Source organism: Phodopus roborovskii, unplaced genomic scaffold, assembly GCF_943737965.1.
Source record: "Phodopus roborovskii unplaced genomic scaffold, PHOROB, whole genome shotgun sequence".
Lineage (NCBI taxonomy): Eukaryota > Metazoa > Chordata > Mammalia > Rodentia > Cricetidae > Phodopus > Phodopus roborovskii.
Genome location: NW_026126461.1, coordinates 6,956,147 through 6,969,687, shown reverse-complemented (window position 1 = coordinate 6,969,687; position 13,541 = coordinate 6,956,147). Strand labels below are relative to the sequence as shown.

Here is a 13,541-nt window from a genome sequence, read left to right as displayed (position 1 = left end):
GTGGACTGTTGGCCTTCCCCCATGTCAGTATTTAAATTTCATGTGATTTCAGTTGATGCCAATGGTGTTTTGGAATGTAATTAGTCTAAATGACTCCAAAGTTTACTTGCAATAATTGAATGCATTTAAAAAGGGTGTGTCATCAAGTGTATAGCGTGTGTGTGTGTGTGTGTGTGTGTGTGTGCGCGTGCACGCACAGTTTTCCTACTTCCACTTTCACATGGGTTCCAGGAGACCCAGCTTGAGTTGTCAGGCTTGCACATCGAATACTTTATCTTGTTGACCCTACAAAGATGGGGTAGGATGTAGTCCCTCACATGGTGGCTGTCTCCACCATGGATGACACTGCAGCCGAGTGAGGTAGAAGATGAGGTTGTCACACAATAGACACAGTCCTTGAGTTCAGTGAGAACATGCAGCTCCCACCAACGACAGGGAGAATGACTACATGGAGAAAAGAAATTCTACATCCTTAGCTAAGTACGCCTAGTGGACTCTACAAGACTGGGAAATGAAACCACAGATATGGCTCAGTAGTTAAGGGCGCTTGCTGCTCGTTCACAGGACCAGAGTTCACTTGGACAGCTCACAGTTGTAACTGCAGCTCCAGGGTACCAACACCCTCCTCTGGCATCCAAGGACACCAGTACACATATGCACACACCCACACATAAATAAAAATACATCTTAAGCTGGACTTTCGTGGCGCACGCCTTTAATCTCAGTATTCTCGAGGTAGAGGCAGGCGGATCTCTGAGTTCGAGGCCAGCCTGGTTTACAGAGCGAGTTCCGGGACAGGCTCCAAAGCAATACAGAGGAAACCCTGTCTCAAAAAACCAAAACTAAAACAAAACCAAAAGCCACCTTAAAACATTAAAAAGTGCCAATAGTACCGTGTGTGATGGCACACACCTTTAATCCTACGCACTCAGGAAATGGACAGAGGCAATGTCATGAATTTGAGACAGTCTTTTCTACACAGTTCCAGAACAACTGGGGCTATGCAGAAAGACCCTGTAAAAACACCAAAACCTAAAAGCCAATACAGCATGTGTCTAGCCTAAAAGGGCTAAATGAAGCCCTCATGGGAAGGGCAGGAAAAACTGACCACAGCAATATGTCTCCATCATTCCTTCAACAAATGGTTAATGCCACCCTCCATATTCAGAGACCATTCCTAAACAACACTTCTACAGGATATAAAATTTTAAATTCCACTAAATTGTAGAGAGACTTAGAAAGGTAATTACTGCAAGATAGAAGCATTTGAGGGCTGGGGCAGAGCAGACAGCTCAGTTCAGTAATGAGTGCAGATCCCCAGCTATGATAATGAACATTTGTCATCCCAGCCCTGGAGAGACCGTCAGGCAGATACCTGGAGCCCACTGGCTAGTCAGTGAGTTCTCGGTTCAAAGAGACTGTCTTACAAAATAAGAGCCCACTGTTGACCTGTGGGCTCCCATATCCATCCGCACTCCCACAGACATGCACACATGCAACTGCACACACACCACATGCCTGTAAAGATTGACTAGCCAGTTTTACTATGAGAAGGTTTCACTAATGTGCACAAATGGAGACAAGGCAACAGACACACTAAGTGATTACTTTGCAGAAAAACAAAGTGCCAAGACTAGGGACTTGGTTAGCCTCTCCAATCGTCCAAGGCCAGAGAGGAAAATGATGTTGCCCTCTCACTAGGGTAGGGAAGGCAGAGGGATGGTCCTCCTGCACTGTGGGCCAGGTACACATCTAGAACTCACTGTGGGTAGCTGACTGATGCTACTGCTGGACAGTGTCGAGCAAAGCCATTAAAAAGCAACAGGTGCTTTGCATTATGGGACCTCCTGGGAGGAGGGACTTGATGTTTGAGAGACAGAAGCCCAGCAATGTGGTGTACACTCTTGAAAGACCATGTTGGCCTAATGACATGTTAAGTTAGGCACACTGGAGCTTTCTACTTGTCAGCAGGTCCCTCCCCTACACCAGCGAAGTCAGAATGTAATGCAGTGCTCACGACAAGTTACTGAGAAAAACAGCGCTGTTCATAAAGCAGTTTGTAGACAGACGGTGGCAACAGGTGACAAGTCACACAGCTAAACCTGGAGTGCTATAGTCACAGTGACGTTTATCAGTATTTCCGTCCCCCCATAGGAATGTATGTTTTAAAAGCGAACCATCAAACACCTGGGCTGGCTTCCTGAGGTGGCCCCTGCTATGCTCAGCAAGTGGAGTCAGTGTTACAGACATCTGTTGTGAGGCTGAGCAGAGGCTATGGAAACATTCTGTACTGCCCTTGCCTTCAATGTCCAGGACAAGTTCCAGGCCAGGTTCTAGACTACTGTAGGGAAGACAGCCTCTAGAGCAGTGGTTCTCACCCTTCCTCATGCTTCGGCCCTTTAATACAGTTCCTCATGTTGTCCCTCCCACAACCATCAAATTATTTTCCTTGCTGCTTCGTAACTGTAATTTTGCTATTGTTATGAATTGTAATATAAATGTCTGTCTTTTCCAATGGGCTTAGGTGACCCCTGGGAAAGGTTCGTTGGAGCCCAAGCGGGGCCGTGACCCACAGTGAGAAGTGCTCACTGCTCTGGATCTTCCTGGCTCTCTGTGACTTTAAACAGGGTTTTCTTTTTATAAAATTTGTTTTGAGATTTCATTTTATGTGTATCTGCACACGTGCACACAGTGCCTACCTGGACAATAAGACAGTGCAGTGTCGGATCCCCTGGGGCTGGAGTCACAGTTGGTTGTGAGAGCAGTTGGTACTCTTGAATGCTGAGCCATCTCCAGCTCTTAGTTTTTAAAGGGGTGCGTGTGTGTGTGTGTGCCTGTGTGTGTGTGCCTGTGTGTGAGTATGTGCCTGTGTGTGAATGTGTGCCTGTGTGTGTGTATGTGTGCACCTGTGTGTGAGTGTGTGCCTGTGTGAGTGTGTGCCTGTGTGTGTGCACCTGTGTGTGTGCCTGTGTGTGTGATTGTGCCTGTGTGTGTGATTGTGCCTGTGTGTGTGATTGTGCCTGTGTGTGTGCACCTGTGTGTGCCTGTGTGTGTGATTGTGCCTGTGTGTGAGTGTGTGCTTGTGTGTGTGCCTGTGTATGTATCTGTGTGTGAGTGTGTGCCTGTGTGTGTGCACCTGTGTGTGTGCCTGTGTGTGTGATTGTGCCTGTGTGTGAGTGTGTGCACCTGTGTGTGTGAGTGTGTGCCTGTGTGTGTGGGTGCTCATAGATGGCAGTGAGTCCCTCCGTGCCTGAGTTACAGGCAGCTGTGGGCTGCCTGACATGTGTGCTGGGAACTGAACTTGTGTCCTCCGGAAGAGCAGCAAGCCCTCCTCAGTTCTCAGCCATCTCTGCAGCTCTTAAATTGGGTTTCATTACCCTCCAAAGGCCACATTGACAAACTGTTATGATTATGTTAAAGTCAGTGGTTATTCCATGTCAGACATGCCCATGGGCACATCTGCAGGGTGTCCAGAGAGCCACGGTAGCCACAGGCAGCTTTGTGTCAAGCACAGTACAGGGACTACAAGCCTGTGTCCCGCCAAGAGATGGTTGTTTCGGGTGAGCAATGTAACTACATGGCATACTGGTTAATTTCTCATACTGGTTAATAATAAAGCACTGTTGGCCAATAGGAAAGGAAGATAGGAGGGACTAGGAGACGAGGAAAGAGGAAGTAGTAAGGAGGAGCCAAGATGGAGAGTAGGGAGAAGGGAGTATGGCAGCCAGCTCCGGGTAAGAAGACCACGTGGAAATACATAGATTAACACAAATGGGTTAATACTTAAGACAGAGCTAGCCGATAAGAAAGTAGTAACTGGTCAACAGTATAATATCAAATACAGAGTCTCTGTGTGTTATTTGGGGCTGGCGCGGCGGCGGGACAAGACTGGCGGCGGGAGGAAAAACCGTACTCCTTACAGATCCCCTTGATGTCAAGTAACCTGCTCCACTAAGATGGCCTCAGCCTTGCCGTCATGGGAGGGAGGTGGGCCAGAAGCCCAGGCCAGTACCCGAACACCCAACCTCAGGTAAGCCGACCACTCACCAGCATGCCACGAAGAGGAAGGAAGCCACGGATCCGGAAATGACTGGTTCCTGTGACACTTTTGCTTGTATACAGCAACATATCTGAGAACTGAGCGATGGACAGCCTTAGACAAGTGAATTGTACAAACATGGGACAAAGTTTCAATGTAAACATAGTTAGACTCGCATGAATTACAGATGGCCATGATGTGTCTACCAGACCTACGGAACTACTGGAGATTGTTGGGGGGAAACTCATCCCTTTGACCCTTTATGTAGGAGTCACATGAGCTAGTAAAATTGGGGGGGCCACTCCCCAGTCCCCTCTGGTCTGGATTAGCTAGTCAACGCAGCCAGGAGCTCTGGCTGGTGCAGACATTCGGCTCCTCATCTGCACAGATCAAGTCTGGGGCACTTGGAAAAGAAACCTGGTAAGACGAGGTCACACGGGTCAGGTCCTCTGTGCCCCCATTTCTAGGCCAGCACTGAGACGCCCTGGCTGTCGATGGGCCACCAGAACATTTCTGTAGCCACACGGCCATCTCTATGTTGGCTTTGCTTGTCGTCCCAGGATGTGGGATAGGAACAGCGGACAGCCCAGGTTAAGCAGCCACCTCCTGTTGCTCACTCTCAAGAGACCTCCTGATTTCCCAGGTGACTCCGAGCTGGCAGGCAGAGGGCCAGCTGTCCCGATGGGATTTTACCCACTCTTTCCCCCAGTGCACAGTGGGAAGCGTACCAGGAAAAACATCCTCTGCTGCAGGCCCTTCTTGGTGAGCTTGTGAAGACAGCCCTCCCGGATGAACTCCTGAAAGGTAATTAGGGTCCCGTGAGCAAAGCTGCAACAGCCGTCCGTGTGCTGGCTGGGCCAGAGGTCCTGGGAGCCAACCTCTAGCTAACTAGCTTGCTTGTGTGCACATGCCATAGCATGTATGTGGAGGTCAGAAGAGAGTCCTCAGTGCTGGCTCTCTCCGGCCATTTTGTGGGACGTAGGAACAAACCAGGGTGTCAGGCCTGCACCATCTCATCCTGCTGAGCTGTCTTGCCAGCCCCTCTGGCTTACTAAAGCCCTGCTGAGTGGCAGCCCTCTGGGGCATCCTACTCTGTAAATGTACCCCTAGTTACCCAAGCCCCATCCTGGGGCCAACTTGGTCCCCAGCCAACTGCGTGCCCTGAGACAAGGGAACCGAGAGGTACACTCTCTAGTGGAGAGACACAGGGAGACTAGGTCAGGAAGAGTCCATCTGAGTTCTGCTGTGGGAAAGGCTGGCCAGAGCAGGTATGAGAAGGGAAAGTCTCCACAAACATTGGAGTTAGCTACCCCTCACTGGACCACTGACTAAAGACAAGGGACCCTATTGCCACAAACGCTTCCAAAGTCAAGGAGCCAAGTGTGGTGGTGCAGTCCCTAAATCCCTATGCTTGGGAGGCAGAGGCAGGTGGATCTCTATGAGTTTGTGGCCTGCTTAGTCTACATAGTGTAGTTCCAGGCCAGCCAAGGCTACACAGTGAGACTCCGTCTCAAAACAAACAAACAAACAAAAACAAAAAAGTAAAAAAAAAAAAGGGGGGGCAATCTGAACACAACGACAGAAGCCTGGGTGGGCATAGCCCTCCAGATACCAAGTAAGCACACGGAGGAAGACCGCCTGCTTACTGACATGAGATGAAAAACAGCCCTAGGAGACTGTTTCCCTAGGAGAAGGGAAGGTCTGCCACCCTGTCTGTGAACTCGTGTAGCAGTTAGTGCTTAGCAGGGCCAGGAACTAAGCTTGCTTCCTCCATCAACAGGACTGAGTCCAGAGCTAAAGGCTCTGGTGACGACACAATGACAAGAGACACACTGACCCCTGGGACAGAACTGCAAGTCCAGAAAGGAGCCCCCACACCCACTGGGCTTTAAAATTTTTATAAGGAGGTAAGACGACTCAACAGATGTGCCCAGGTAGCCTGACACCCATGTGCAAAGGGATCAGATTGGACGACGTAGGTCAGACTGGGCACGCGGCTCAGGCGGTGCACGATAGGCACGCATGTTTTATCCCAGCTGTCACATAAACTGAGTGTTGTATGCACACTGCAAAACCATCACTCAGGAGGGGGAGGCAGGGAAACAGGAGGGCTAGAAGTTCAAGGTCATCCTTGAACACAAGTGGGTTTGAGGTCAGTCTGGGCTGCATGAGACCCTGCCAAAGAAAGGAAGGAGAAGGAAAAGGAACAGGGACGAATCTTGGGCTAGGAAATATTTCCTGGTATATGGCACCTAAGGCATGAACAGCTAACGATAACTTGAGCATCATTAAAATGAAAAGTTTTAATATTATAAGTGATATAACCAATGAGGGTAAAGAGACAACCCAGAGAAGGGGAGACGGTGTGACAAGCACTATTCTGTGGCTCCCATCTCAGACTTCTGAGGCAGAATCTCACGATGCAGCCTAAACTGGCCTCAAACTCAAAATCCTCCAGCCTCAGCCCCGATTGCTGGGATTAGAGGTGTGAACTTTTGCTTTCTTTAGTCTCCCAGCACTTGCGAGGTGGCTCAGCCATACCGGATACTACCAGAATGGGGACTGACCACTAACGGGTCTTGGGGGTTCTTTTGGGGATAATGAAAATGTTCCCAATTAGTGATGCTGACTGCATAACTTTGTGGGCACACTGACAGCCACTGGATCACATACTTTAAAAAGTCGAGTTTTAGACTACATCAATAAAATTCGATTAGAGACAACAGGCATAAATCTTTCCCAAGGGTAGCCACTCACCCTCCCAGGAGCTATGAGGTTGTCTACACCGACCAGGTCCCGCTGGAGCTCTGTCAGCTTCTGCAGGTTTTCTAGCCGGGTAAGGCTGTGCTGGAGCCTGGTGGTCACTTCCGTGATGGCCTTCAGAGCCTCTGTGTGGACAGGTCCCTCAGTTCAGAGCCCTGAACAAGACCCCCACTCTCTGCCTACTGGAAGAGCTTTAATCTGAGGGACTGCAGACTCCTTGCAGGACAACAATTTCAATGACTTATGGACAGAATGTTTTTGTACTAAATTTATGCTATAACTAAAATTTTTATTTGTAAATGAACAAGATTTAGACTTCATTCTTTTGTCCCTTTAACAAATAAAAATATATGATTTACTTATGCCAGAAACTTCCAACAGGCTGCTTGGCTCAAATATTTGCTAATTTTAGAGTCAAGTCTTCTAGGACAGAAACACCCACAAGAAAGAGGCCACTCTGGGATAGGCGCCACCCCCCAGTGCCCTCCTGTAAGTGATCCCGACCGAAGACGACCACCTTGGTCACAGTACCCCACCCCATGGAAGGTGGTCAGGGCTGAGAGAGACCGTGCCTGGGCAGAAAGGCAGGTCCTGCATGGGTAAAGCCCGGAGCATGCTTCTCCGAAGCAGCTGAAAGAGGGCGAGGCCAGCAGGCAGTTATGAACACCGAGGCTGTCCGCTTCGGGCAGAGCCAGCGTAGTCTACACTGCCAGTCCGCCCTCAAAGTGAAGTCACCGTGCCCTCACTCACCATGGCAGTCGGCATAGTCACGGTGCCCAGGGGAGTAGTGAGCACACAGGCGGCTTAGCAGCAGGCGGTAGTGTACGAGCCTCTGGACCGGCTTCAGCAGGAACGTGTTGAGAGGCAAGTAGCAGACCTTCTGGAGCTCAAACTCTTTGTAGACAGCCTCCAGCTTTTTACAGTGTTTTGTGGCCTTTTCCAGTTCGGTGAGGACCTCGTCGTGTCTTTGGAAGTAGCTAGTAAACGCCTATAGAGACAACGCTCAGGTGAAGACTCGATGGTAGGATGGGGGCCTGTCAGCGGGAAGGACCCCCAGTGTGACGGGCATAACGGGGATGGGCGCTTTGGTAGGTACACGCCAAGTTTCTGTTTCCACAGAACTCCGTCTTTCCCCATCGCAGACCCCACCCTGGTGGGAGCCTCATTCAATTCCCAGGGCTCAGCTGTTCCACAGCCGGTCCCTCTCCAGGGCCACTGCTGACCGATCCCTCACTGCACTCTCACGTGGCAGAAGACCACAGCGTTTCATCCATTTGTGGATAAAGAATGGAGCTAGGGGGGCTCGCCTATGGGGCACCCTGACAACTGGGCAAGAACTAACCGCATCTGCGCTCTCTCTGCCCAGTGCTGACTCCGTTACTGGGGAGGGGGAGCAACCATGGTTTGGGAAACTCTGCCCTGAGGAGACTGTTCTGAAGGGATCCCTGTGCTGAGGGCTACTCTGCTGAAAGGTAACAATGGCCTAGGGGAATTCTGTTTCAGGCACTGTGTTCTGAGGAGAACTCTGTGCTGGATAAAAGCATGATTCTAGGGGAACCCTGCTGGGGTTAATGCTAAGCTGAAGGTGCATGTTCTGAGGATCACTCCTCTAAGGGAGGTTTGCTCCAGGGTGACTGCTTTGACAGGAGCCCTGTTTAAAAAGACGCTGTCCTGAGGATACATGTGCTAGAGGAAGATATTCCGACTAAAACCTGATTCTGAGGTGTATATGTCTGCTTGGAAAGCTGTCTAGGGAAATGTTTTGGGAGAATGTTACTCCAAGAGAAAACTGCTTTAAGAAATTATATTGAAGCTGGGATGGTGGTGGTGGCGCAGGCCTTTAATCCCAGCACTTGGGAGGCAAAGGCAGGTGGATCTCTGTGAGTTCAAAGCCAGCCTGGTCTATGAAATGAGTTCCAGAATAGCTAGGTCTGTTACACAGAGAAACCCTGTTTTGAAAACCCAAAAAGCAAGCAACCAAACAAAACAAAAATGAAAAAGAAAGAAATTATAGAAAGAAACAGTTCTCTGGGGAAAGGTATTGTGAAGGGAATCTGGATATGAGGAACCCTATTCAGAGAGAAATGATGTGAACAGTGAATCCATCAAATTGAGGGAAACATATTCTGAGGAGACCCCTTCCTGGGGAAAGCCTTATCTCCTTCTCCCTTCTTACACACACACACACACACACACACACACACACACACACACACACACACACGGTGTTTTTGAGACAGGGTTTCTCCATGTAGCCCTGGCTCTGCCTGCTTCTACCTCTCAGAAGCAGGTACCAGGCCCCCCATAACTGGAGTTACAGGTTGTGAGATACAACGTGGGTGCTGGGAACCCAACCCAGGTCCTCTGTAGGTGCTGCAAGTGCTCTAACCACTGTACCACCCCCCCAACCCAGGAATGCTGTTCTGAGAACACCGCACTGAAAGAACATTGTACTAGAAGGGAACCTTAATTCTGGAGAGCAATGTTCTGAGGGGAAAGAGGTCTGCCCTTCTAGGAGATCACTGTTCTGTAGAACTCAGTTCTGAGTGGAACCATGCTTAGAAAAAAGCTGTTCTGAGTGGTAAGGCCACTCTAGGGAATACTACTGTGAGGAAGGCATTCTGAAGGGAAAGCTGCACCCAGTAAGCCCCTCCTGAAACCATGTTCTGTGGAGAGCTGATCTAGAGGGGATACTCTCTTGGGAAGAACATCTTTTTCTGAGAGGCCTTTGTTTTAAGCATGTCTTAGGTGAAACCTTGTTCTGGGGGCTGCTGTTCTGAGGGGATCTTGCTAAGGAATTAGACTCTGAGGGAGAGGCAGCTCTGAGGGACCCTGCTCTAAGAACGTCTTTTCTGAAGAGACTCTCTTGACAGCACTAGTACTCCAGGGGAGCCATGTTCGAGGAATCCCTGAGAGGGACTGTGCTTCACTGTGCTGAGGACATTGCTAAGACAGCACTGCTGTGCACGTATAACACTGTCCAGGGGACAATTTTGGACACTGTCCTGAGTGGAGCGTGTACTGTGCCGAGAAGAACCCTCTTCTGAGGGAGCCCTGTTGTGGAGAATGATGAGATGGGCTGGTTCTGGGGATGCTGCTGTGAGGGGACACTGTTCCTAGACCACCACAGACATTTCCTTCACAGCTTTCATGTTCGGCCTGGAGTTACCACACAGACCTGTCTTACCTTTAGCTGAAGCATGTTCCTGAGGAGGATGTCCCCAATTCGTTGATGATCACCCTTTAATTGGGCACTGGAGGGCGATTCCCTGGATTAGAGGAAGAAGGCAGTTTATATACCCATGGAAGCTTACAGAAAATACCATGGTTTTGTGTAACAAGTTGCTGTGGTCATAGTCCCCCTTCCTTTTTTGAGACAGGGCTTGACTGTGTAGATGAAGCTGTCCCCCACATGGGTTCTCCTGTCTGTCCTGTGTCCCTAGTGCTGGAATTACAGGCATGTGTCACTACACCTAGCAGTCAGTCAAGAATGGAGGTGTATCCAGGGGGAAGAACTTAATTTGACAGCAACATTTATGCATCTCTCTAAGTACGATGGCAACCAAGTCAAAACAGATTTTTATTTTTTTTTTTTTTCTTTTTAACTTGCTCCTGTATTCTCTTTCCTGGAATAGGATAAATAAAATTAACTGTTATTACAATTTATTCTATCTCACCCAATAGGATTTTGAAATATACTTCTATGAAACAATGGTTGTTCAAAATTAGTTCCTGAAGATGGATACTTCCTGAGGCACGTGATGGTGTGAAGGGTGGATACTCCCTAAGGAGAGTTCAGGACTCGGGGACTGCTTGTCCAGTGACCCAGGCCAAGGAGCCAGCTGGGTGTGCAGAGGAGGTCAAGGACATCTACATGGAGGTGTCAGAAGGTGGGAGAGTCCTGAGGGAGAGTCCTGGGGGAGAGTCCTGGGGGAGAGTGGGGGGGAAGATTGTGGGGGAGAGTGTGGGGGGAGAGTGGGGGGGGAGAGTCCTGGGGGAGAGTCCTGGGGGAGAGTGGGGGGGGGAGAGTCCTGGGGGAGAGTCCTGGGGAGGGGTGGGGTCAGGGAAATAAGACCCTCTGATATACAGGACTGTTACCAGAGCGCCAGCCTCTGCTCCACCTCATTCAGGAAACCTCTGTGGAACTCGTAGACTGGGTCAATGTTGGAGAACAGCAGGGTCATCAGGGCGGCAGGCATGGCATCCTCCTTGACCACCATACTTCGGAACCACTGTGGGAGGAGTTTGGCATGAGAGGCTCAACTGGGAACTGAAAGACCCCGCCTCTGAGGGCTTCTGACCTCAGGGCACCCAGCAAAGTTCCTCCAGCTTGTAAAGACAGCCTAAACCAGCGCTCCATGTATCCTCTTCGTTGACTGTATAATTTTCAGATATAAACAATTCTAGGTCAACGCTTTTGGACAGAGACACCCTAAGCTTCACCGCTCCGTGAGAACTTAAGACAATGGACTTTATCATGACTTAGACATCGTGCTATAAGGCACGCATATTCCACAGAATTTACATAAGTAAGTCTCAAGATGGCTAAAGACGTCTCAGGATGGTGCCTCTGGGTTTATATCTAAAACACATTACGGAAATAAAAAACGATCAAGGACTAAGGTTTCATACCACAGTAATAACTTCTAAATCCTTCAGATAGGTTCGTTCTGTAGCGAGAATCTCCTTGGCTATGAAATAGGCCTCGTCTTCCGGCATATGCTGAAAGAGGCAGAGAGGAACATGAGCCGCATCACCCTTTCAATACAGAAGGAGCCGGGCGTTTGTAACACGCTATGCTCAAGCAGACAGGAGTTTGGAAATTCCTGCATAATTCCTAGAGGGGCTCACTGTAAAAAGTTTATTTTATTTGTACATGTCTGAATGTGTGCCTATGTACTGCACATGTACAAGTGCCTGCAGAGGCTAGGTCACTGGTTTTCAGTTATAAATGGTTGCAAACCACCTGATGTCGACGCTGGGAACTCAGACTGAGCCCTCTGCAAGATCAGCAAGGGCTCTTAACTACACAGCCATCTCTCTAGATGGAGATTCACTGGTAAACAAATGCACCCAGTTAAGCCCACCTACATTTCTGTCAACATTTCACCCTCATTGTAAGTTATTCTTTGAAGAAAATAATTGCTATGCAATTATTTGATTACAAGATAAAGAACCATGAGTGAATGTTTAAATGTGTGTATGTGGTTAAGGGCTGCAGAAATGGTTAACCGCCCTGGATGTTCTTGCAGGGGACCAGGTTCAAATCCCAGCACCCACATGTCAGACAAGCACTTGTGATTCCAGTCCCAGGAGAACCTGATGGACTCTGTGGGCACTGCATACACATGGTACACATATACACATGCAGGCAAAATAAACAAAAATGTAAGTATATGATTAAAATAACTAAACGGGCTGGAGGTATGACTCAGCATACTTTTTTTAATTAAGAGAATAATTAATCTTACCTCATAAAAGTAACAACGAAAACTACCAGTGTCTACCCTGAGTGTGCCTATGGCACAGGGCTAAGCTGGCTGACATGCTTCCTGACTGTGGAAGCAGATGCCAGGCCCAACTCCAGGCTTGGCTTTCACAGGACCTAAGTTGGACCTGTCCCCATCAGGGCTGGCCTGTCCCATGTGCAAAAGCAACATGCAAAGTCAAGGAGGGGCTGCAAATCATAGCAGAGCACTGCCACGGAGAGAAAAAGGCAGAAAGGCTGAAGGCTGCGAAGAATGCGATCAGGCCACAAACTCACACGGAGTGGGTAGAGGGGGCAGCAAACAGGACAACCGCCGAGGCACAGGGAGGGATGTAGGAAGGAGAGGGATGAAGGAGTCATCTGACCTCTGGTGCTTTGCAGGGTTTGGGGCCAATGTGAATGAACTACGATAAGCTTGCACGCAGGGTGCATGCAGGACCTGGAGGGCAGACGGGGCTGCAGTATCCCTCACAGCCCCTGGAATAAAGGAGTCATGAGGTGCTCTCATCTTATGTGCCTTGGAGCCATGGAATGTAGTGCCTTCTACCCATCAGAGGGATGCACCGCTGTGATCCATATGGCCAACATCCTTCAGAGCCAAGTGCTGCCATCCTCTCCCCAGAAGTCACGTGCATTGCCTGCATCGGCTCCATCAATGGCTGGGAGCGATGTGATAGCCTGGACCCCTGGGCCCACCCTGCAGGACCCATGTTGTTCCGGGAGTGTGGCCCCTTTCCCCCAGCAGAAGAGCTCACTTATTTTTATAACCACTCATAGTTTTTGTATTCTGCGCCATAAAACATTTTTTAAAACTCAAATCCAATGACACCTGGCTTGACATGAGCTTTCAGCAGTGAAGAGCTGGGTGACAGAGATTCTGATTGCTGGTTTTGGACACTTCTGGCCTTGGCCTGGGACAATCAGGCCATGGAAGATGGTGTCTTAATGGCAATTACCATAGTCTGAAACCCCAAAGCACGTCCTGACTCTGTGTGTGCTACAGAAACCAGGCCCAGAGCATTTTGGGTTGTTTGTTTTTTGTAATGTGGTAACATTAAAATTCAGTGTTAAAAAGAGTTCCCATGATCCATTTTTTTTTTTTTTTTTTTTTTTGGTACCAAGGAAATAAGATTGTTTCCAAAATAAATAAAAATGACCACAAGATGGTTGTGTTCACACCAAACACAGAGTGGTCAATGAAGCATGAGTGGCCCTGCCGGCAGATCTGTAGGCCTGGGAGTAGGCCACCGA

The 13,541-nt window shown here is 49.1% G+C and overlaps 1 protein-coding gene across 4 annotated transcripts in view; it reads right to left on the bottom strand.

Annotated features, from left to right (window-relative positions):
* The window catches only part of Farp2 (FERM, ARH/RhoGEF and pleckstrin domain protein 2), an 84,844-nt gene that overhangs the window by 7,543 nt on the left and 63,760 nt on the right, over positions 1 to 13,541 (bottom strand). For 3 of the 4 annotated variants that reach the window (XM_051190838.1, XM_051190839.1, XM_051190837.1), the window contains exons 15-21: positions 11,435 to 11,524; positions 10,901 to 11,034; positions 9,990 to 10,071; positions 7,553 to 7,790; positions 6,797 to 6,927; positions 4,768 to 4,836; positions 4,048 to 4,137 (exon numbers count right to left, since the gene is read on the bottom strand). In XM_051190838.1, coding sequence (XP_051046795.1) covers positions 4,048 to 4,137; positions 4,768 to 4,836; positions 6,797 to 6,927; positions 7,553 to 7,790; positions 9,990 to 10,071; positions 10,901 to 11,034; positions 11,435 to 11,524 — 834 coding nt within the window. The remainder of the gene's footprint in view (positions 1 to 4,047; positions 4,138 to 4,767; positions 4,837 to 6,796; positions 6,928 to 7,552; positions 7,791 to 9,989; positions 10,072 to 10,900; positions 11,035 to 11,434; positions 11,525 to 13,541) is intronic. The other variant, XM_051190840.1, reaches the window with a different exon arrangement.